Raw genomic sequence first — 25,763 nt, forward strand, 5'->3', positions numbered from 1 at the left:
AGAGGAGAGCCACTCTGCCCCCGTTACACTGCCATGGTGGAGACAGCACCCAGACCACCATGTTAATGCATGGTGCACCTCATGGGAGGGAGTGAGCACTTGTGAGTTAGAGCTGCACCATGGACTAGTACAATATTCAAAATGTCAATCGCTTCCTCGTGATTCACGATTGCACCAATAAGTACTTTCCCCCACATGGTGCAGCCCTAGTGCGTGAGTGTTTGTGACAGACATGCAGACGGTGGTAGAACCTGCATCGTGAGCGTTAGTAAAGTTAAGGGAGAAACATCTCTACACAGAACAAGAATGAGAGGGTTGTGTAGGGGGGGGGGGACTTGGAGTTTCTCAGCAACACCACAAAACAAACCTGCTTAAAAAAGGACAAAAAAAAGGACAACACGAAGAACAAAAAGGTAATACAATATTCAGGTATTCAACGTGGGAGAAACTGCAGGAGGAGGAACGATGTCTGGGCGGAGAGGACCGTGGAGGTTTGAAAGATCGAGGTGAAGCCAAGCAGGCAAAGATGGAAACCTTTGTGAATAACATTGCAACCCAGATGTTCGCCGAGCTCGTGGATAAGCGCCATTTCTGAACTGGCAGACAACTCCTGCAGCCGCAGCAGGATGTGCAACAACGACTAACACATCTTGCGCAACTTGAAATCCATGTCCACTACCAGCCTGCCGAGTAGATGCAGAAACGAGGAACTTTAAAAACACACTTAATTGCTAATACTGAGAGTCCACGGCAGGGGTGTCAAACTCAAGGCCCGGGGGCCACATCCGGCCCGCGCCTTCATTTTCTGTGGCCCCACAAGAGCTTGCAAAGAATATAATATGTTTACATGCTACTTTACAGAAGCACGTTGCCCATAAACTACATGTCCCACAATGCATCTCAAATTTGACTTTCTCAGAATTTGACTTTTTTTTTTCTCATAAATAGATTTTGTTTTCAAAATGTTACTTTTTTTGTTTTTTCCAGAATTTGGCTTTTCTTTTAAAATCATTTTGTGACATTCTCACTGAAGAGACGTACAATTATTTGCCCTAGACTTCTGCTTTCAGACGTAGTTAATTATGAAGTTATTACCCTATGCAATAATAATCCAATGCAGAGGCAATAATGTAATATAATACATTATTTTATATATATATTCAATATTTATATATGTCTTTTTTTATATAGTCTTAAAGTTACAACCGGCCCTTTGAGTGCAACCATAATGCTGATGTGGCCCGCGATGAAATGTAGTTCGACACCCCTGGTCTACGGGGTGACAATTGTTTGTTTGCTTCTATGACTGTCTTCCTGTCTGTCTGGACCTCTCCCTCCACAGCAGCGCTTCTCAAAGTGTGGTTCGTGAGCGCCCCCTAGTGGTCCGTGAGTATATTGGTAACATTTCACATTTGAAATAAATAAATTAAAGTTTTCTCGCGGGAATATCTCCGCAATGGAACGAGCTTAAGTTTCACTTTCGATTGCATGCTATAGCCCAGATAAGCACCTTCATCACACATGCTGCCACTTGTTTGTACAATTTTCAGGCGATTTGTAAAAAAACGATGTGTTTTTGGATATTTGTGGAGTTAGGTGGTCCGCGAGTGTTTTGTTATTGGTGGTCCTTGGTAAGAAAAAGTTTGAGAAACACTGCTCTCCAGGACCCGCCATCACCCGAATGTTTTGTGAACATGTATGACTGAAAGCTAAAGGATTTCTTGTGGTTCTGTTGATTCACACTTTTTAAAAAAAATGTATTGAATGTTTCAACGTCATTGACTGCTCGAGTAGCAAGAAGCATTTCCAGCAGTTGCTAGGCTAAAATCAACCTCTAACGTGTGATGCCGGCCACATTTTGGCTTTTTGCATGACTCAAAAACAGACAATATAAAAGTTTGGTCCCATTTTGAACCACATTATCTGTTTATAAATTCCATTCATGAGTGGGCAAGACCTCACATGAATACATCCATTGTTTTAAATCCTCTTTACCTGCACTCTATCGTTTAACATTTTCTAGTTTTGTTTTTCCCCTTTAGTTTCCCACATTATGCGTTTGCTCGTGACATATCTGTAGTCGGGGTGGAGAGGTTTCTCAGGCAGCTTTTCATACCATGTCTGACTAAACGTCTCGATGCAAAGCTCTGGTTAATATACACACTGTCAGATGGAGGTATCCCCTCTGTCGGTGATGCATCCCGAGGCGACTGGGGGAAATTCCTTCAGCATGTCGGCATCTGCTGGCGCCGAAACACTACGAGTTCAAGAGTAACACTGTTCTTACTTCTACAACTCAGACACTGCTCCAACCCTGGGCTGTCGGCCAGCAGCAACAGGAAGTGATGTCATGACGATAACGTTAAAAAGGGCGGCCTAGAGGTTGATGGTGCCGCAGTGCAGCCTCCTCCTCCTCCATCAATCCTCCCCTCTGAGTCACGGGTTACAACCACAGACTGTATATATACTGTAAGGTCACAACGCTGTGAGAAAACTCTCATTACTGCCCCAAAGGCTGCTGGGAAAACAATGGTTGTATGCTCAGAGCTATAGCTGTCACACACCCACGGTTGATGGCTGGACCACCAACACATGCCCTCTAGGCAAAGGGAAAGCCAGACATACAGGCGCATATTTTCATGTCCTTCCTCCTGATTCATCCTTCACTGTTTTCTTCGTCTCTCTCAGTGCCGTGTCGTGTCGTGGCTTCTGATATTCAGGAAACAGCCCCTTATTGGATGTTAAGGCGTGGGCCTGATTGCTGACTAATGTACCTTTCCTTAAGCCCCTCTTCTCGCCTGCCGAACGGCCAATCATATACGCTATACTACATTAGCTTTATACGATCTGATGATTGCATTTGCGATTCAAAATTCATAATCAAAACGTCTAAACACCATACACGTTTATTTGCCACAGAGCTTGTGGGAACATCTCATTGGCTGTTTGTTGAGGGAACCCGTTAACCTTGCTAACATCCGGTTTGGTCTGAAAAACACATTGTTTTTTATTTATCTGGCCTTTTCCTCCATCAGGGTCTCTGCAGGAATCCTGAAGTCAAACCGTTTAAGAGCTTTTTTAAGACCCTTTCCACACATTTTAAGACCTCATCGGAGTTTTAACCGGTTACCATGGCGACACACTTCACCTCACACTGACTATATACAGTATTGATTGTCCTTGCTCCTTATCCTCCAACCATTTGGACGCAGACTTGCATTTCCCCATAACGATGTTGCTTAGCAACCGGCGTAAACGGACCTTCGCGCTATCAAGCAGTGAGCGTGCGATGTCCTGTTCAGATGGCGTCTAACCCAACGGGATGCCATCAATAAACTCCAGAATCACACGACACACCTACGCCATGACTACATTCAGGCAGACTGTAGAACACAACCTCTCTGGACCATTCATATGCTTATTGAAGACAAGATACAAAATGTAACACCTTGGAAAATGCCGTTTAATATTTTTTAATAGCCTTAATTTTCGCTAAATTGATTGATCAACTTTTAATACTTTTTAAGACCCCGCGGACCCCCTGGACATAGCGACATCAAATAAGTGCAATCGACGATGAGGATATCAGTTCAGAAAGTGCATTAGCTTCAAATAGGACAAGTGCCACATAAAGAATGACACGGGGGCAGTCGAAGCCAATAGCTTTTCAGTCCCGATATCATAGTGTTTACATCGCACACCCTTTATAAAGATGCCCTGTATCTCAAGTCTCACAGCCTAAAAAGGCTCCTCAGAAATACACCCGCAAATTGTGAGGCTGATCGGCTCTTAAGCAGATTGAAAGACAGACGGAGATCCCTCCCATGTCAGTTAGATAACCAGAATTAAAGCATCACTACATACAGCATCAGGACGGCCCCATTATTTAGATTCTTCTACAGAGAACCCCCCCCCCCCCCCCCCCCGAGTCAGATCATCTTTTAAAGCTGCGTCACTGCAGACACAGCAACACTTCAGACCACTCTCTCAACAGTCCTGGTCTTGTCTGAGAATAAAGCTAATTGATGAGGTCAGCTCGACTCGTCTCAGCGCCGCTCGACGGCCGTGGTGCTGAATGTTAAGACTCCTCATTATAGTGAGTCTTTAAACGGTGAAGAATTCTTGTAACGCTTTTCCAGAGTTTGAAATGCTTCCGAGTGAAAGCATCTCAATGTAAAGTCTATTCAACAAGCGCGGAGAAGACAATAAACATGCAGGAGAATGCACAACAAGTAAACAAACCTGGAGCAGTCAAAGCTCCTTTCATCAGGATGAATGGGCTCCATGTTGGAACAGTGCAAGCAGCCAGCAGTGACTGTTTGCCGGCATTTTCCTGTAAGGTGAAGCTAACACGTGAGCTTCCATTTGGGGACAAGGACTCGACTGGAAAGAAGCCGCGGCGCAGGAATGTTACGGAGGGTTTTATCAAAAAACAACAAATATAATATCATGTTTCTGACAATTTTATAGAAGTGCGATGCTAAGTCGTTTAATCTTTTACGGCTGATGGGCGACAGGAAGTTGATTTGAAAGGAGTCAAAGCATGGCGCCATGGGTTTGCTTTTATTGTTTTATCATCACCTTCTTTTTCAAGAGCCACTGGCCCTCAAGATCTGTAGCAATTCATGTGCCTTTATTACCCAGCTGCAAATATGTTATTAGTTGACAATCGATAATCGTCATTTTTGTAGGTGTTTTAGTGAATGAAGAATGTTATGAAATATGTCCCAAATTGAATATAAAGCTGTTTAAAAAAAAAAAAGAAAAAGCCAGGAATAGTGGCACGGTGGCTTCGTATTGTGCGTGTAAAGGTCATTTACACTTTTAACTCATCTCGTGCCCTCATTGGTCATGTGCGCGTTCGTGTGTGTTGGAGGAGGGGCTCGAAGGAAGGGGCAGATTTTGTTCGGCTGCGTTCTTTCAAATTCTAGCGCACTCGAGCTGGTTTCTCCATTCTTACCTACCCTGCCTTTAAGTCATAGAATATAGCATAAAGCTTATGTTCAAAAACTTTATAGAAACTTTGAATATAAAAATAATATATATTGTCAAGCCGTATAAATACTGTGTAGAAGACGACGTTGAAAAGCTGCCAGCCTGACTCGCAATTCTAATGTGGCACAAGTTCATTTACAGCCATGTCTGTGGTTACTTATAAACGAGGCCTCTGTAGGTGGTGAGGACGCGAGGGAGCATCTGAGGACGTGTCATGAGGAGACTCAGAAGCACCGCCTCGACCTCAGAGTTTGTCCGTCCTGAATGACTGTAACTCAAGACCTCACAGCCTCGGGCTCTGTGTACACCATGTGACCTCATCAAGTGTGTGTGTGTGTGTGTGTGTGTGTGTTCATTAGGCTTGATAGCGTGGGAATTGACTCTAAGTCCAGTGTGTATTAGTGTGTGTTGAGCGCCTGGGTTCACTTCTTCCCGTGAGTGTGTTTACCTGTAAGCCCTATCGGAGTGTGTGAAGTTGTGAAATTGTGTGTAGATATAAGCAGTGTAGGAAAACAGTGCTAAATATACCTGTGTGTGGGAACCTCCGACACACAGGTAAGATGTAGTAGTGCTTATGTGTTTTATACGTGCATAACTTATACTACCATGTGTGAAGAAATAGGGCTGCACAACTGATACACATAATCGCAATGTGGAATAGTGCAATATCCAAATCACAGTATGCACAATATTCAGTAGACAAAATATGTGAATATTTCTGAATGTATTGTGGAGCTACTTTTCAACTTATCATTTATATCCTGATGGTAACTTCTTCCCAGAATGCAACTCAAGCAGTAGGGATGGGTATCGTTAAGGTTTTAACGGTACTACTACTTTTATCGATACTGCTCATCGATCCAGTCTTTTAACGGTACTCTTATCGGTTCTTTTGGAGAAAGGAAAAAGGTAAACTAACATTGCTTTTTATTTAAATTAAATGGATAATATTTCACATCAAAAGAAACAACAAACCGTATTAAATAATGTGAAGACAGAACTGTAAACAGAATAGCTGAAACTTTAACTAAATAAATAACTAATCATTACCCCATGTTTGTATAATGTAGTTAGCTCCGTGTGTTGCTGCTAGCACACAGAACACCTGACGTGGAAACGTTCCTCGTGGACGGGGCTACAGAGCTGCTAGAAAGACGGTGGAACCGGTGCATTCCTCCGTCTGGACGTGGAGCACTTTTGATAAATGTTTAGACAAATTGCTCGTGTTGCCGCCCTCACATGCTAAACTCTTATTGCACTTTAGACAACGAGCATCGAGACGGGTAAAGTTTAACCACGTCGGAGCGCGTTCTCTCCGCCATCCCCTCCGTGTGTGTAAACCGCCCCGCCCCCTCGCACACAGACGGAGAGAGATATCTCGCCTGGATTGGAAAGACCGAAAATACTAAAAATAATCATCGAGGCATTTTGCAGTCTTGTTGCGTATTGGAAACGGAGTCGGCGAAACTAAAACTGCAATATAATGTTTGTGTAGCAATAATACATATGAGATATTTGTTGTACATGTCTCCAGTACCGATAAAAAGGCCGATAACGTCGGAGCTTAACGGTACCACGGTCTTTAATAATTCAGCCCCGGGGCTCGGTACCAAGCAGTATCCATTTTGATGAGAACATTACTTATTATCAGTCTGGATGATCACATTTAACTTGATAGCATTATAGCTATTGAGCTTGGTGTGGACGGCCGTTAGAACACTGGTGTGTGTGTGTGTGTGTGTGTGTGTGTTCTCATTTGCATTAAATCACACTGTTGTGCTCTAACTGTTGAGACGACCCTCTACCTTCGTCGTGCTGTGACACCAATATGGATATATAAGATTTGTACTGTCCATTAAACTGTACTCGTAAAATACAAAACTATTCTCATAGTTGTTTTACAGTATAATCAAAACGGCTCAGTGGCTCAGGTGGACTTTAGGAGGACATCGAGTTGAATGCAAAATGATTAAAAGGCCATTTATACATTTTATGACCCAGAAAAAGAAAAAAAGGAACGGTATTGATTATAAAATAAACATGTTGGTACTTCTGTTTAATGCTGCGTTTTATATACACCGCATGTATTTCAAGTACATTTTTTGTATATATATATATATTTTAAACATTTCCTTATTTTATAGACAAGATAATTTCTATAATATGTATACCTTTTTGACAACTTAATTCCTCCAACTGATCTTTCTCTGCACAATTACACACCACAGCAAAGTCCTTGTATGTGTCCCTTGTAAATAAACCAGCTTCTGATTTGAACAGAACCTGAAAGCTAATCTCAGACCCTTCCAAGTTCCAACAGGAGTAACCTTTCCTGGCACTAATGAAGTCCTACAGAAGCATCACGTGCTGCTGCTCCTGACTGCGGCCTCATTTACCCGCGGAGTCGATGACCTGGGTGGGGCCTTGGCCAACAGCTGACGACATGCAAAAGCCATTGCTCCCCAAACTGGAATTTGTTCTTTTTGCGCAACTCCGCTGGAATCTCCTGCAGCAGGAAGTCCATGCCGGGCTCTCTGCTCTGCCGGAGAGGGAGGCTCCGAGAACACACCCCGACACCATGGAGGTTGTGTGAGGGTCAGGATGGGTGGAGACCCTCAATGTAGTTAAAAATGTATGTCAATTATTAGTTATTCATTTGTGAATTTTATCTCTGAGTTTGTTTCATTTGTTATTTTAAGTTACGTTTCCCGTGGGAACACTTTTACGTTGCACGGCGTTAAACTTCCTGTTTGTTATTTCCGCCCTCCCTCACAGTGGATTCAGCATTGTTTGAGCCATTGTACTTATACGTGTGCTTTTCTTCTTTTTTAATTAGTGCATGCTTTTTTTTTTTTACTTGCTTTCCTTTTTGTCGCTGCTTTTAATTGAACTATTCATATCTTAAACTGCACTGTAACTTTTATCCATGTATTTTTTCTTTTAAATGTTTCTTTTATTATCTTTTCTTTTTAATGCCTGATTTTAAATGCCATTTTCTTAATGTCTTTCATTTTTTGTAAAGCACTTTTAATTGCCGTGTGTTGAAAAGTGCTATATAAATAAACTTGCCTTGCCTTGTGTGTCAGTCATCCGCACCAATCAGAAGTGCTGAGCTCCACATGTCCAGGCTATTGTTAACCAATCAGAAGTGGCCCATGATAGAAGGTGATAGACAGATTGATCCAATCACCTGCCAAGTATTTCTGAAAGTGCCTGCCCTTTCCAAATGGCTTCCAATGGAGCTTTAGATGCTTTGGTGAAACCATCTGAGTCAGGTTAGCAATGCTCCATCACGTGTTTCTACTACAGGGTGAATCTGAAACTGAAGCTTGACTTTAAAGCAACCCAACGGAAGTTTCATGTAACTTTAGTTCTTTCACTCGTAGCTCGGGCTGCGGGGTGCTAGAGACGGGAGCACGTTGATGCGACCTTCCTAGCCGGAGATATGGCCGCATTTTACAATAAACGTCCGTCGGGTCGCTTAAAAACAAATATCACAAATCGAATCGCAACATCTGTCAGAAAAATCGCAATTAGATTATTTCCCAAATCGTGCGGCCCGAGCTGCTACAGTCTGCCACTTTCGCTGTCGCGCTGCAAATGTCCCGCTGTGGCACCAACAAAGGAATTCTGACTATGGTGAGGTGAGGTGTGACGTGAGATTAAAAAGGACATTGTGTTGCTCTCGTTGTCCTCAGACGGAGAATAAATGCCACGAGATATATCAGATGCTTCTCTGTGTCTTTATCCACATCGCTCTTCTGCAACAAGTCACACTACGGCCGTGACCCGCTGCAACAGAGTCAACTAAATCAGGGATAAACAGCTGCCTTGAAGCAGAGGAAATGTTAGAAGGAGTCAGTAGGATGTAGTGTGAAGGAGTCTAATGGAGGAGAAGAAGAAATAAAAGGAGGCATGTCTGGTAGCAGCCTCGTTCCTAGAAGTACGGAGGGGTTTTCTAGAACAACGTACCGTCTTCAGCCGCTTCACTGCATCCTCGCAGATGTGCATGCCCCGGGACTCCTCCACCTCCACATGCCCCAGGTACTGCAGGGAGAGGGGGAGAGAGAGAGAGAGAGAGAGAGAGAGAGAGAGAGGAGAGAGAGAGAGAGAGAGAGAGAGAGAGAGAGGAGAGAGAAGAGAGAGAAGGAGATGAGAAGGACGAGGCCAGAAGGAAGAAGGGAAGACGAAGAGAGGGAGAGGAGAGAGAAGGGGGGGAAGAGAGACGAGAGACAGAGAGAGAGAGGAGGGGGGAAGAGAGAGGGGGGGAAGAAATGAGAGGGGGGGGGGGAAGAGAGAGGGAGGGGGGGAGAGAGAGAGAAGGAGGAGAGAGAGAAGGAAGAGAGGGGAGAGAGGAGGAAGAGATAGAGAGACAGCGAGAGAAGCGAGAGAGGGGGGGAGAGAGAGAGACAGTGAGAGAGAGAGAGAAGGAGAGGGAGAGAAGGAGAAGGAGAGACAGCGAGAGAAGGAAGGAGGGAGAGAGAGAAGGAAGGAGGGAGGGAGAGGGAGAGAGAGGGAGATGGAGAGAGAGAGAAGGAGAGAGAGAGAGAGAGAGAGGGAGAGAAGGAAGGAGGGAGGGAGGGAGAGAGAGAGAAGGAAGGAGGGAGGGAGAGGGAGGGAGGGAGAGAGAGAGAGAGGGAGAGAGAAGAAAGGAGGGAGGGAGAGGGAGAGAGAGAGAGGTTTAGCATTAACACACTCAGCGTATTCAAACCGTCTGGTGATCTAAACACCTAATTAATTACCACGCTGAGGTCGAGTGCAGTTCAACTGCTCCAGAGCTAATCTCTCATTTGCCCTCAGAGACACTCAAACTCTCCTAATGGATAAATAAATGGGCGAGAGGGTCGATCAAACGGCAAATGTAAAATGGTATTATAGTAGATAACATGAGAACACATGAAACCCTGACCGGCCCGTTCGGACTCGCTGGACCCGCTGGATCACTTCCGTATCTTTCAGCTCTTCGAAACACAACGAGAGTAAGATCCGGCCTGCCGTCAGAGAATCCAACAAGGACAACAAACATGTGACCTGCTCCATCGAAATCAGCCGCATTGACCCGAAGACACATGTTGAGTTGTATACTGCTGGAAAGAGGAGATTCCTAGCTTTCCAATGATATCAGGATTGTTGTTGTTGTGCTCCAAATATTAAGCGAAATATGTCGCATTATATAACGACTGTCACGAGTCATCGTTTTGAGAAAAAGGCCTTCAAAGTTTCCTCTTCTCTGGAATCCATCGATCTGATTGGTTATTAGCAAATTATCAAAATACTACGGAGGGAAGATATTTTCGTTTGGAGGGGAAGCTCGAGAGTGTGTGTGTGTGTGTATACGTGTGTGTGTGTTTGTGTAATTTTGCGTTTGTGTGTATGAAAACCCTCACGAGAAACACCGGCTGTTTCAAGTTACTCCGTTCTTCGCTTGTAATTATGCCGAAGCTTCAAAGTTGTATTTATCATCTGAATTTGCCGAAACAAGTTTAATATCCTGAGAGCCAAGACTTTGTTTATTTGCAATCAGATGAAAACAAACTGTAACGGACCCTGCCGTGTTATCTATGATTACTCTACTCTTACATTTTGAGAGGTGCCTGTCTTCGTCCCTTTTAAGCTTCAAACATGTATTTATCGAGTGATTTTGGAAATAAAAGTTTCGTATTCTGAAAGCCGAGACTTTGTTTGTTTAAAATCAAACAAAACACCCGAACCCTGAAAAAATAGTTTTTTACGTAAATCCACGTTTATTTTGAAATGAGCCGTTGAGACTTCCGACTGATTTCGATAGAGCCGGTCACACATCCAGCAGGTACAGCAAATACAAACATATGTGTGAAAAAGGAAAATGATACGAAAGATGCAGTCTTACAGACGTGCTTGTCTTTCACTTTATTCTTATATTTCATCTCATAACTGTTTCCATTGAAAATATATATATTTGTTGGACTATTTGTGAGTGTGCTTAACGATACATGCCCCATCTCAAGTGAGTCGTCTCCAGGGTGATTTATGAACGACGGAAAACACTGAAAACCATCTCAACATGAATGTAAGTTAACATCTTGTTCCTCTCCGTGCTGGAAGAGGCAGAAGATTATAGTTTGTATAATTACCTACATCATTACGTTAATTTATTCGCACTGCGAGACAAACGGCAGCATCCATTTTGGATGAGAAATGTATCATCATTCTGGATTCTAGCATTTATACGCAACGCAATATAGTTATTGTTCTGTGTGTGGCTGGCCCCCAAGACCTGGGGTGTGTGTGAGAGTCGGTGCGTCTCGTTTGGAGTCTTCTTCACATCGCTCCCTGACCTCATCACGGTTTCTACCCAGGTTAAGGAAAACAAGTACAATGTATTTATAAAGCGCTTCTCACAGACATGGTCTCAAAGTGCTTCACAAAACATCATAGGAATCATAAAAGGGAGGCGTGTGGTGCAGTGGGTTGTGCGTTGGTGTTAGGGGGTCACAGGTTCAAACCCCACTGCAGTCCGCATGTGTCCCTGAGACGCTTTCACCTCAAATTGCTTCTGTGGGGATCGTCCTCAGTACTGAGTATGCTTTGGATAAAAGCGTCTAATAAGTGACATGTAATAAAAGAATAAATGACCACACAACCCACGTGTTCAGAATAAGAAGTGCTAAAAACACAACATAGGATAACAGAAAGCACACAGGTTACCCAAACAGGTCAGCGGAGCCAGCGGACCGCAGGCGAGCGGCCAGAGCGTTCCATAGGCTAGGAGCCACGGCCTGAACGCTCGATCCCCACAGGTCTTAAGGCGAGTGCGTGGGACAGACAGTCGACTGAACATGTGTGACCTGAGCGGGCGGGCTGATGTATACGGATTAATTATATGTAGAAGGTAGAGATTATTTTAGTATTCCTGAGTGTGTTTTCTGCATCCGAATGAGGCCTCCTCCTGCAGCTCTACCCTCCCTCATCGACCTGCAGCAGCCTCACCCCCTGCTGTGTGTCACTGCACAGTCACTGCCCCCCCCCCGCAAGCCATTGTGAGTGCAGGGCCGGAGAGGAAGTCCTTACCCTTTCCTTAAAGATACAGGGTGACGCTGACCCCCCCACGCCCTCCTCCGGCCCTGCTATTCTGAGAGTGTGACGCCGCGGCTGTGAGTCACACGCCGTGTTGGCGTATTAAGATACGTGTACTGATGGCAGCGGGGGGGGGGGGGGCAGTGAGGACGGTGAAGGCATAACTATTAAGGGGATCAGTGAGTGAACGCAGGCGAGGCTCGAGGAGTCACAACAGATGCTTCGGTGTAGCTTCCTGTTAGCAATTATCAGGCAGCAACAATCCAGAGGCGAGAGCAGGGGGTCAGACTCAAATGCTGCATGTGGGAAAGAACGTCTGACCGTCTGACCTGAAGCTAATTTCTACTTCTCTGTATTCATTTGTAATGTGTGCCATGTTGTTAAAGCCCTTTGAGCTGCACCTGCTGTATGAACACAAAGCTTTATTATCAAACCAAGTGAATGTTCCACAGCGATGTGTCGAACATGTGTCGGGTAATTTGTTTCTGAAATCCAGTTTTGTTGGTGAGCCCACTCCGGGATTAGCACTAATCCCACAGTGGGCTCAGATTAGAGTCAGTTTATTTATCATGATATTTGTATTACTCTGCTCTGCTTGTTTGAGGTGGAAAAATACAAGATGAGATGTTGTATTTACATTTCTCTTCGCCCCGGGGGGATTATTTTTCGAGTTGCTGAGAAAGAATACGTGATGTGACGACTTAAAATCGAATTTACATAGAAAACATTTGGAGCAGCTGATAATAAAGACGGCAGAAGACGACGGTGTGACAGTAGGGATGATATCAAAATGTCATGTCACTATTATCCTTCCGGGGAGAAGGCAACACAGGAGGAATGGGATGATATCAAAATGTGATTACGATCCATTTATATAATCCTGATAATCATCAGATGAGGCCTTAAACTATCAAAAACATTCTGTATCACTTTCCATTTATGCCGCGTTTCCACTGCAGCGGGTCGCTCGCTTTAAGAGTGCCGAGCCGGGCCCGTTTTTGGTTGCGTTTCCACTTGGCCTCGTTTTGGCCCGGGCGACTTTTTCACCTTTTTTCTGGCCCGACTAAATCGTGGTTCTCGGGCCAGGAACAACTGGGCTGAGTCGGGCTGAGTATGCTAAACTAGAGAGGGAATCGCTGGCAAGGGGCTACAACTACAAGATGATGAACATATTTGACCGTGATTTAATTGTAATACACGTTTCTAAATGATGCCGAAGTAACAACATACTGATACCGGTTAGTAAAAACCATGAATTCATGCTTTGAGTCTGCAGACAGACGGCAGAGAAACCCTTAAAATGCGTGTTTTCTAAATGTAGCTTGGCTAAGCTAACGTTGTATATGCTCCGACCGTCCACACTCACAACAACGGCCTACAGACATAAATAAAGCAGCGACTGTATTCTCCATGACACAGGCAGTCTGTGGTTTGTACTTGTTTAACTTGTGTCTAGTTTCTGAACAGATATGAGGAGCTGTGAGCTCTGAGGGCTAACAGCTAACGGCTGTGTTGTTTTTCTGGGGCGCTCATTGAAGATGACGTCACGGCTCCGCCCACACTGCGTTACTATAGTTACTGCCCCAGTTCCTAAACTGTAACGGAGCGTCCACACTACAGCTTCAAAAATAGCTTGGAGCTGGGTGTGTCTGGAGCTTGGGGATTTTATTCAAGCAACACGACCAACAACCAATCACATGAATCTCCCGCCCCCGACATACAAAGCAAAAAATCCCGGGGATTTTATGCGAGCAATATATATATATATAAACTCCCCAAACAGGCGACAACCTACCAGTTTCCCCCACTGTCTCTGCCACCTCCCTCCACGCCTGGTTCCTCCGGTTTGTATCCCGGTAGGTGAAGAGGGTGGTTGCTACGGCGATAGTTAGTTTCTCCTCCATCTTTTTTAGAAATATAGAAATGAACGGCGGGATATCTCTCCCAGCTTAGACGCGGTTTGATTGGCTACGGCTTGAGCTGTCAGATTTTGGGAAACGGGATTTGATTGGCTGGCGTTGGCTACTCCGGCGTCTCAGGCGACAGAAGTTGAACATTGTTCAACTTCTGTCGCCGGAGACGCCGGAGACGGACCTCTCTGCTACCCACAATTCAGTTCGGCGAAAAAGCGCGGCTATGTGACGTCACCCCATTGAAAGTGAATGGGCAGATTGGAGCTTTCGACGCTGTCGACGCTGTAGTGTAGACGGGCCGTAATGGAAGCGCAGCATTAAAGTGAGCCGGGCCTAATAAGGCCTAACCAAACCGAGCGAGGCCTGCTGTGGAAACGCGCCTTTAGTAAGGAAACAAATATATCTGAGAGCATAAAATAAAGGACATTCTTTTTTCTAGTTCACACCCTTTTTAGAGGATAAAAAACTATCTTAAAAAAGGTAATAATTAATCAAACGCTCAGCCTGCATTGGTAAATCATTGCATTAATAAAAAAGGAAATAGCAATATTGTGTGAGTGTTCTTTCTGACATATTTCTAGTATTTTCTTTTTAAATCAGGCTGTTTTTGAATTTATCTACAAAGATAATGAGAGCTTCAAGTCTTGAGGATATTTTCAACTATAGAAAAAACAACAACAAACATTTATTAGCATTTGTATTGTTATCTGTAATTAAATCATATTATATATCCTATCCCTGAGGTGGATTGTCCAGCTGTAGTGGGCTAGCAGAGGTAAAACCAAGTGGTCTTAATTTCACATTTTATAAACATTTGAAGCAGCCGATGATAAGAAGGACAGAGGTCAAGACAACGGATTAGCAGTGAAAGAGGAACAGTCCTGTATTGTATACATATCAAGGTTTTATGTTAAAGAACTAGATAACCTTTAGGGAAATATGCGCTTCTTGGTGAAAAGGAAAAGAGAATGATACAAGAAGTATGATACTGGTTTTGAGTCTTACATGTAGCTGAAGACGCTACCGAGCTAGCTTCACTTAGCAATAAAGACTGAGATGACTCGCCTTGCTCGGTCACAAAGCACCTTCCAGCCTTTAACTCTGAAGGTGGTTCTTCACTGATATCAACATCAATTAACCGCAGGAGGCTTCGTCTTTGTCTCTGGACTTTCTCCAGACGGATACCAGGAATTAATTCATGGTATTGGCCATAAATCAGTCTTAGAGAATCTGTCACATTCAATAGAAAGTCTTTGCATGTGAGCAAGGAAGCTGCACACATTCATTTCCATATGAATACATCTACTGTTGAAATGTACCAAGGACATATGAATGCATTACCTTCAGTTTTAGTTGGTAAGCAACACACACGCGCAACTTAAAATCATCTCACATCCATCTCCAGCCTGCAGCAGTCTCGTAGGACAAACACGTCCATACGAAAAGCAAATCTACATTTTAATGCCTTTTACAATCACCTTGTATATTTGTCTGCCACTTCAGCAGGAAAACAACTGACACAAGCGACACCATCAAAACAGACGAGGTAATCTGTGAAGAACTGGGCTTTTCTGAGTGGGGGAAGCTAGCACAACATTAAAGACTAATTTCACCCCATGTTCCCTCCACCACCTCCTCCACTGCCTCCCCTCCCCTCCATTCGTTGCCGTTTAGTGCGGCAGTCACTGCTAATTTCACTGCAACTCTTCCAACCCACACAACCAGGCTTCTCCGAGCGGGAGACAGGGAGGGGGCGGAGGGTAGGTTGCACCGGCACGATTAAAGCCGGTGCAGAGGAAAGAATGATGATGAGAAATAAGAAACTTTTCCTTAAGCCCAAACTGACATTCACCGACTGCTTCCTCCAGTTTATCAGCCTTCCAGACCTGAGGAGTCGGACCCTGCAGCAATGGATGACGACCTGAGGTTTGGTGAGGTTTGTTTACCGACTGGTTGTAGCTACACAGTTGTGAATCAGGAGGGGAAGCTTTGTGGCTTTGAATAGGGGGAAGCATTTAAAAAAAGAAAAGAAAAAAGGATCAAATCTGCAGTACTTTTTAATCAAACTTTGCTACTTCGACAACACCATCAGTCTCTTTAGGAGTCTTTCAATCAAAAACAATGTTGTGAAGCATCGTGGGATCATGGGAGTTGTAGTCTTTATCACCAGGATTCCTTCAGAGTTCACGGTTCAGGAGGCTTTGAGCATCTTTAGGTGTAGTTTCATGTAAAAGAAATCGGACTTTCTTCTGCATGCTGTTTCGCTGCCGTTAGCTTAGCTTGCTTCTCCAGTAACTACATATCCAGACGTCTCATCCCTACAATCCTTCACCCGAATTCAAATGCACCGAGATCTAAACAGTGTATGGCGTAAATGCGTCTTAAAACTTAAAAGTGAATTTAAGACAGCTTCTGGGGGGTGACGCATGCTCAAAGGGATACGACGCCAATATAGGGAAGCTTTACCGTAGGGGTGGGCGATATTGAAAAATATGTTATCACGATATTTTCAGGCAGTATCACGACAGACGATATATATCACGATATTTTTTCATGTCGGTTATCATGCTTATTTTTCAAGTTACTTAACAGAACAAGCACCTACAAGGTAACAGAAACTAAAACCAAAAGGAGTAACAGACCAAAATAGCATTTCAAGCTGGTTTTATTTCAGAAATGAATCCCTGAATGAACAAGTGAGCAGTGAACATCAATAACTATGAAAAGGAGGGTAAAACATAAAACATCAATGAGGAAAAGTCAGTGCCAAACAATTAAAATGTAAACTTTAGAGTAGACTTGAAGTGTAATAAAAGGCTTTAGCATAACTGAAGGGAAAAACATAAAACGCCACAGCGTCAGTTATGTCTTTCCACCGTTTGCTAGTCTTTCCATCAGGAGCCCCTTGATGAAATGCCTGCCCTATGGTAGTTTGTTTTGGTGCAGTCGCTGCGGTAGATTGTGCATTCACACGCGGGGGACCTTGCACTCAGTCTCTGCATGCTCTTTCTGGTGCTTGCGTTTGAGGTGGTCTCGTAAGCCCGACGTGTTGCCATCTGTCGCTTTGAAATTTCCTTTTTTGCACATTTTGCAAATTACATTTGTTTGCTCCGTGTCTGTTGTGTTATATCCAAAATATTTCCATACCACAGACGTAGAGTTCTTTTTGGGGACTAAATCTAATTCTTCTACATCAGAATCTGACACTCCGTCCATTATTGCTGTGTGTGCAGACTGCCAACAGTGTATTTTCCCTCGCTGCAAAGAAAGGGGGCGGGGACTTTGGGAGCATGTCAAACAACTCGGACTGAACGAAAGCAGAGGTGCGCTGACATTGTGAAATTAAAATCAGTAGGTGAGGCTGGGGGAGCGGGAGGGGAAGAGGCTCTCCGTCCGCTGTCATAGCCCCCTGCGCCGCGCACGGAGAGCCTCTTCCCCTCTGCTATTTTTTTTTTTTTTTTTATCACGATAGGACGATATCTCTGAAAAAGCATACCGTGGAGACCTAATATCGTCACGACGATATATATCGTCATATCGCCCACCCCTACTTTACCGTTATTAAAAATTACACATTTCTCGGGGGGTGAAAAGAACACAACGCAAACATAGGTCTAGCGGTGACATAGTTATTACCTCTATACCTTAAAAAAGACAGGTCAGAGACAATGTGTTGCTTAACAGTCCGTCCACTCCCTCTCTTCACTAATACCTCTTTCACACCAACGCAACTCCGGTTCAAGCTCCGTGCTCGAGCTCTTCAGGTTCAGAACCAGTTCTTCGGTTTAGCTCTGGCTCTTTTCACGCCGCCCAGAGTCCGGCTGGTAATGCGTCGTTGCGTCATCGTTTGCGTCATGACGTAACCGTTTGCGTGCCGGCTTCATAAAGCCCAACCGCGCGGATGAAATCAGTTGCATTCATTTCTTACGGCTCGATCTGCAGCTTTTCCGGAGTCATTTCTGTGGGTTAGTTATTCTTATAAAAAAGTGTACTCGTGTCAATAAAGGTTTTTTTTAAAACACAACTGCTTCCGAGGTCGGTCTTATTTCTTAAGGTGGACTGAACCATGAGTGTGGAGTAACGTGGTATCTTTCATTTAAATGAACTGTAGCCTTCACCCAGGTATGTAACAGCTGTTCTCAAATGAACACGTGAAGTAAAGTTTAATATTTATAGTTTTATAGATTTATAATGAGGTGATCAACGTGAATGCTCAGGTTCCACCTTAACACGCAGACACGTTGCCATGAGCAGAAACCTTTATATACAGTCTATGGCAGAAACACTGAGACTCTTGTGAAGTTTCTCCATCGTTGTGTACAAACTGGATACAACGCGGGCTTCTTGTTGTTGTTGTTGTTGTTGTTGTTGAGGAGTTGATCCCGCCCCCGCCACCGCCTCGACGTAAGCGTGACGTATACAGTGCTTTTGCTCTGGCCGGACAATTTTTTGGTGCTTGAAACGAACCGGATTCCGGAGCCAAGAGGCGGCTCCGCTGCGGTGTGAACAGGAAAACCCGGTGCTTTTCAAGCTCCAGCTCCAGCCCTGAAACACCGTCGGTGTGAATGAGGCATCAGGCTAGTTTTGCTCACAGGAAACAAAATAAAGCAGGCGGCATAAAATCCATAACTGTTGTATAATAATCTACATCCGTTAGCAAGCCACACAGTTCACCTATTCCAAGGAGAAACTGTGACTCGCCTCGGAGGTTCTTAATTCCTCTTTTATTGCGAGAGAGGTTAGCCTCGGGACTCGTGTGGAGAGAGGAAGCGTACCGTTGCACTTCTGTTTGCAAAAGTGGAGGATTGTGTTGCCAAAACACGACAAACTCCCCACTCCACCAGCAGTGGGTCCACTTCTCTCAACGCTGAAGACGTGCTTTCCGTGTGTGGAAAGATACTGCATCGCCTGCTGCTTCACTGCAGTGCCCCTGAATTCACTATCTCTCAGCAATAATGAAACACTTTCTATAATTTTGTATATTTTACGTGATGATTCAGGCGCTTCTGGTTCCTCCTGGGAGGCCAGAAATCAATTGTGCACATACACTGCCCACAGGTTTGGGAGATAATGTTGCAGCCTAGATAAAAGCTGTGCTCACACTCTGAGCGCTCACGATTAATCACAGCCCGCGTCCTTGGAGAGCCCGGCAGCATGCAACTTCCTCAGAGGTGTGTGTGAAACTGTGTGTGTGTGAGTTGTGTGTGAGGGAGAGTCACCTTGACTGCAAAGCTACATTTGCCGCTGCGAACCGCCTCCTCGTCCGTCTGCCACTGGTGCGGCCGACTCGACTCCGGCACGTAGACGTCTTTCTTCCGGCGGAAACTCTGCCGTAGCTTATTCATCGCTGAGCTCCCTGTGAGTGACGAGGAAAACGTAATTAATCCCAGGGCTGCCAGGCAGGTGCAACACAACCGGTTTGAAGCAGAAGTGCAATAAAAGGCAACGGTTAAACATCCATCAAGTAATAATACGTGTGTGTAAGACTGGAAATGTGGCAATTCACGTGCAGAATGAGTCAGCGTCCTGTGTCTGATCACAGATAAGGAGCTGGTGCAGAAAGACGACGCGACCAGATTACTACTTTCAAGCTTCCTGCTGCAAATAGGAGTGCTCTAAACACTGCCATCAGTGCAGGACACAATGAGCCGTTGTCTCTGACTGACGAGGAGGAACAAAAGAGTTGTAGTCTTTGTAGCGTTGGGAGTCAAGGAGGCCAGAATAAAAGGGAACACTGAGGGGGATATAATGCAACTACCGAGTGAATGTTTTACAAAACCAATCACTTCAGTTGACGAACACACTTCCTGGTCCGGTTTTCCATTAACTTACTTTAAGTTAAGAGGGTTTACAAGCAGCATTACGAGTGATAACTTTTTTGCTTAACCTCAAAATAAAGTGTTCTAATTCTAAGAGTTTCAATTACTTATATACACAATATAATCATAACTTATGGCTGGAGGTCTAAACATGAAACCATAAATCATGTTTATTTTAGAAATGCTTCTAATCCCTCCCAAAAAAGGAAACTTAGAGAAGTTAAGATTTGTTGTTTTATTGGGTACATGACAGATAACTTAAAGTATGACAGCCTTGCATCACATATAGGTAAACCAGTTTGTAATTCAAATAACATCCGTTTAAAATGTATCTCTGTCACTGTCAACAGTTTGGTCTTCAAGACACTGGTACTTGCGTACCATGCTGCGAATGGATCTGGCCCTTCCTACATCCAGGACATGGTTAAACCGTACACCCCATCAGCCAAACGGCTCGCTGCACCCTCGCTGCGAGGGGGACCCAAGTTCCCATCAGCAGAAACACGTGGGTTTGCTATCCTGGCTCCAAGATGGTGGAATGAGCTCCCCATTGACATCAGGACGGCAGAAAGCTCACACACCTTCCGGCGCAGACTGAAAACTCATCTCTCTCGACTCCACCTCGAGGATAGAACTGCTAACAAAGCACTTATATACTAATAAAAGGACTGGCTTACCTAAAGCCAGTTGAGTAGCACTTGAAATGCTTGGCTCTATGAAACCTGATGTTCTTTATGATTCCGTTTTCTTCAAGGTTGTGTCTTCCTGGTCGAATGTACTTATTGTAAGTCGCTTTGGAGAAAAGCATCAGCTAAATGCAATGTAATGTCTTTCTTATACTTAAAGGTGGGGTAGGTAAGTTTGAGAAACCGGCTCGAGATCGCTAGAATTTGAAAATCTGCCACTTCCTCACAGAGCCCCTCCTCCAACACACACGAACGCACACATGACCAATGAGGGCACGAGATAAGTTTGTGCCCCGATGGAAGGCTGACAGGCAGGTAGGCCATCCAATCCGATTGGTTGTACTTTTTACAGTATCACAGCTTCTACAGATGACATCTTTTTATGGATTTATTGTCAAAGCACTTCAGATATTCATTTCTATCGGGATGTTTAGAGCATTCTATGGAATATAACAAAAAGTGTATCTCGAGACGGTTTCTGAAACGTACCTACCCCACCTTTAACTTACTCATTCTTAACGGTATTGTCGTCTTATTTGTTATTATGAAAGCGTACCCTTGTTTATTACAAAGGGTATAGAGCCAAATCAAGGTTTTTATTCATGTTGAGTCAAAGTTTTAGGTTAATGTCTCACTTTAGTGCCGTTTCAAGTACTGTAATTCTCAGAAAATCCCACCACACAAATGAATTGGGCTAAAAGCTGGACTTGAAACGGAGCATGTGTGTCTTCTTGGCTCTGGGAGGAGATTAGGAGGCACACAAAGCAGAGAGCCAATTAAAAGTTGCTGATCCAAACTCAAAGTGAGAGGTGCATCCATCATGGAGGAAAGGAACCTGGCTCACGCCCCCAAAGCTACTCATAACCGGGCCCAGAACACACACACACACACACACACACACACACACACACACACACACACACACCACACACACACACACACACCACACACACACACACACACACACCACACACACACACACACACAACACACACACACACACACACACACACACACACACACACACACACACACACACACACACACACACACACACACACACACACACACACACCACACACACACACACACACACACACACACACACACCACACACACACACACACACACACACACACACACACACACACACACACACACACACACACACACACACACACACACACAGTCTGAGGCTCTGTTATCTGTCTGTGCCAGGCTCCAGCTCTGTGGGCAGCAAACAATGGGGATTTCAGCGCTGACCAGCCTACCGAAACTCACACGAACACATCGAACGTCTTAATGTCAAAGAAAGGACGTGAGGAGTGGACCTGGGACCCAGGCAACGGTTTAAGAGCCTGAATCTGACGTGTGCAGTGCCATGTTTCTGCACTTCAAACAGCCCGAGTAAACCGATAAAAGACACACATTAAAGTTAGACTTGCTGCTTTCAAGACGTACATGAACTAAGCATGACCTTCATGAACACGAAAGTACAGAGTTCGACAGTAGTTGCCGAATTCTTTCTCCTTCAAAAAAGCTCGTTATTTTTCTCAAGCTGCAGCACCTCTTTTCACCCTCTGTCTGAAAACAGAGCCCCGTCTGCTCTGATTGGTCAGCTGGCTGGCTCTGCTCTCATAGGTCAACTGAGAGATGCCCCTTAGCCAATCACGTACAATGTGTTCGAGCACTGGCCAATAGAAGTGCAAGTGTTATATATATAGTGATGTCACGATGTTCAGGAAGTAAACAGGAGTCCAATGGAAGAATGCAATAAAACAAGGCTGTAATGTAATAATGACGACTTGTCTTGGCTTGTAACAGTGCAGCCAAATGACGGAGGTAAACATCATGAATCATTTAAACCTTTTAGAAAAGCACCAAACATAACAACCTGCATTTCCAGAATTAAAAAAAAAAAATCAGTGTAAATAAACGGAAACCATATCAATATTTATCTATTTTGATAGTGTATGTGGGCTGAATACATAATGAAGATACTGGTTCAAATATTCAGAATAAATATGTGATAAACATTGATATTTAAACAGCTACAAAGTCACAAGGTAAGCAGCCTGAAGTGGTTTTAAAGCAGGTGGGAAAGCCACTGTTCTGTAACGTAATACCTCTGCAGGTGTCACGATATAAAAAGGCAGTGACACCCAGTCTGACTCCAGTGTGTGTGCATTTGACTGTGCACACACACACACACACAAGTTGTAGCCTGCAGTGGAGTTACGTGTTTGAAAACAAGACGAGAAATATTGCTTCACTGCTCACACACTGCTTTATTTAGGTCACATCACGTTGGGCTCGCTGCAGTGACAGGCTGCACGGCGAAGACGAGGAAAACACTCAACGGCTCCAGCACCGAGGCTTCTGTGCATCAAGTGTTTATATCCACCGTGTCATGCATTTATGAAAACACAGCTTTTAATATGTAAACAGAGCTTAAGGGATAACTTGTTGTTTCGTGAAACTGCAAATGGATCCTTCAGGGAAGCCAGATTTCTCGGTAGTCACTGTTTTATTGAAAACATGGCGATTTGAAACGGCTGTGTTTGGGTGTTGGAGTTTCACAACCTGAAAACCACACTTTCTTTGTAAATTACTACCAGATGGAGATTAGTAACAGATCCATTCGTCTGTTTACAAACATTTGAATCAGTCTTTTAAATGTCAGAGGAACGAGACTCAATAAATGCTCACATTTCAGAAGCCGAGAAATAAAAGAAAGAAAGCTGTACTTTTGAATAACTATTTAAACGACGGCTTAACTTACTACTTGTATCGGAACGAGAACGATCAAACATCTGTGGTTCTCCTCGGCTCTACTGAGACTTTAAGCCTCACGTTTTGGTCTTAATCAGATTTGTTTCAAGCGGCACAACTGTTCTGATAAACCCACTTCACGCGACTAAAAGTTTGCCAAATTGCTGGTGAACAAAGTGGAGTCATTAGCAGTGCGATGCAGAAGTTAGGAGATGGTGGAGACCACAAAGACCACAACAGACACAAAGTGGCCAAGTGACTGTTCTTCTATTCTTCTACACATACTTATGTAATACCTTGCTTTATATCTTGTTTAGAGATGTCCCGATCCGATCACGTGATCGGGGATCGGAGCCGATCACGTGATTTTCAAAAAATCGGGGATCGGGATTTTTTTTATTTTATTTTTTTATAAAATATATTTTTTTTATTTAATGTTACAAAACAAAATGACCATGTTCACGTCTTAAAGTCATCCTGAGGACTTAGTTTTGGTTTAAAATTACACAACATCATGTATGTGTTGCTTTCTTTTGGGCTTGTTTTCAGACCTGGTTGCTTATTCCTCTGAAAGCTGGCAACAGAGTGGGCGCAGTGTCTAATAGCAGCAGTGAGCTAACGAGAGGCTACGTTCAGCTGGTGACTCAGGAGTCGGGACAGAGAAAATGTCGGGAGTTTGGAAGTATTATACAATTGAAAGCGAAGGCAGTGTAACAGCCAGATGCAATGTTTGCAAGGCTGAGGTTCCTCGTGGTGGAAAGAACAGAGCTACGTTCAACACGATCAATCTAATACACTACCTGAGAAACAAACACCAACAACAACACGACGAGTACACAGCGGCCACTCAGGTAACGGCACTGAAACAACAGACACTTTCAGAGACTTCTAAAAGGAAAGAGAAACGGCCCCAGAACAGTGAAAAGGCCAAAGAAATACCAGCCAAGATAGCTGAATTCATCGCGTTGGATGACCAGCCGTTATCTGTTACCTTTTTTTTGGTATCGGCAGATTGTCAAAATCAAATGATCGGAATCGGATCGGGAGCAAAAAAGGTGATCGGGACATCCCTAATCTTGTTAATTAGTAAATTCAACATGTATATTTCTACTTTCTTGTTTATTTCGTGTCTATTCTTTTGTATTGTACAATGCCCTATTTCCCAAATTGGGATCAATAAAGTGCCAGCTTCTCTCAGGTCAAACCAACTCACATTTAAGACTTTTAAGACCCCGCGGGAACCCTGTATCTCTTATCTAATAAAAACAACCTGGGATAAAGAAGCCACCATCTCAGACTGAAGTGCAGAACAAAGGATGACTCATTTGGGGAAAAGTATCTTCGAATAAGAGGAGAGAAACGGAGAACTATCAGCCTGGAAAGTAGTTTGGGGGGTTTGTTTGGTCCCGCAGGTCGTCGTTAATGCCCCAAAGTTGTTATGCCTCCGGTGAAAGCACTTCACTAAACTCACCTTCTAAATCACTTTACACTTGTGTCGCTGCCAGCTTACCACCCACACACCTTCTCTCAGAGCTTAAGGAATGTGAGTGAAGGCACATAGTCGTGTGCGTGGGAAAGACAGCGTACACTTGCCGTTTGTGTATATTATTGGATATGAATGTTTGTGCTCGGCCAAGCATATGATGCACCGGCAACATATGTGATAGGAATACACCGAGAGGAAGGTCAGCTGCTCACCGCTATTACATACTTTCAAACTGAAGACGTTGCCTTGTAAAGATCCACGAGCGCCCTACGTTCCAACCGGCAAAGAATTGATGAAAAACAGAATCGGGGCTGTTCAAATAGTTTTGAAAATGTTGAAATTATAATTCTTGGGGAACGGTTAAATGTTGCGCAGCCGATATAAAGATTCTGTCGACGCCCTTGTGTTGATTTCAAGAGGAGAAGCTGCAGAAACCATTTTTGATAAACTAATAAATTACTTTAGAAAGTCTCGAGGATAAACAACATCTATGTGCACCGAATACATTTAAATACGTCTTACTCTATTTCAAATGAACCTATTGAAATGTTTTAATGTCTAAAGTATATTGTGTGTTTCATTGTTGGAGGCGCCTGTGACTTTAGATTTGCAAACAACGACACTTATTTAATCTGTAGCTCCGTTTCAACAGTGACAACAAGGGGTTTCATAATTTAGTTTAGTTTATTTATTTATTTTCGAGCGTGGTAAAACCAAAGAAAATACAAATGAAACAAAGATGATACAGTACTATACAAATGAATGCAATAACTAAACGAAATATTTAAATAATAATTGAATAATCTGTAGTATAATCGTCTGATAGAAATAAACAACAAAAACTTTAGCTAATTACACGTCCGAAAAGGGGTCGGAAGAAGTTTACACTTATTTAATCCGACCCCTTCTCCCTTTTGTTTTTACATCTTAATATACGTTAACATACAATATAAATGAATACAACCTTGAATAACCTTGAATAATTCATATAATCATTCATATAATGAACAGTAGATCAAACACATGTTCCTTACCC

General features: G+C 43.7%; 1 protein-coding gene across 1 annotated transcript in view; it reads right to left on the minus strand.

Moving 5' to 3' along the window:
* numb (NUMB endocytic adaptor protein) overlaps positions 1–25,763 on the minus strand; it is a 72,339-nt gene that overhangs the window by 10,819 nt on the left and 35,757 nt on the right. The window contains exons 2-3 of the mRNA XM_034111904.1: positions 19,184–19,320; positions 8,902–9,042 (exon numbers count right to left, since the gene is read on the minus strand). Coding sequence (XP_033967795.1) covers positions 8,902–9,042; positions 19,184–19,309 — 267 coding nt within the window. The 5' untranslated portion in view covers positions 19,310–19,320. The remainder of the gene's footprint in view (positions 1–8,901; positions 9,043–19,183; positions 19,321–25,763) is intronic.

Source organism: Pseudochaenichthys georgianus, chromosome 22 (assembly GCF_902827115.2).
Source record: "Pseudochaenichthys georgianus chromosome 22, fPseGeo1.2, whole genome shotgun sequence".
NCBI lineage: Eukaryota > Metazoa > Chordata > Actinopteri > Perciformes > Channichthyidae > Pseudochaenichthys > Pseudochaenichthys georgianus.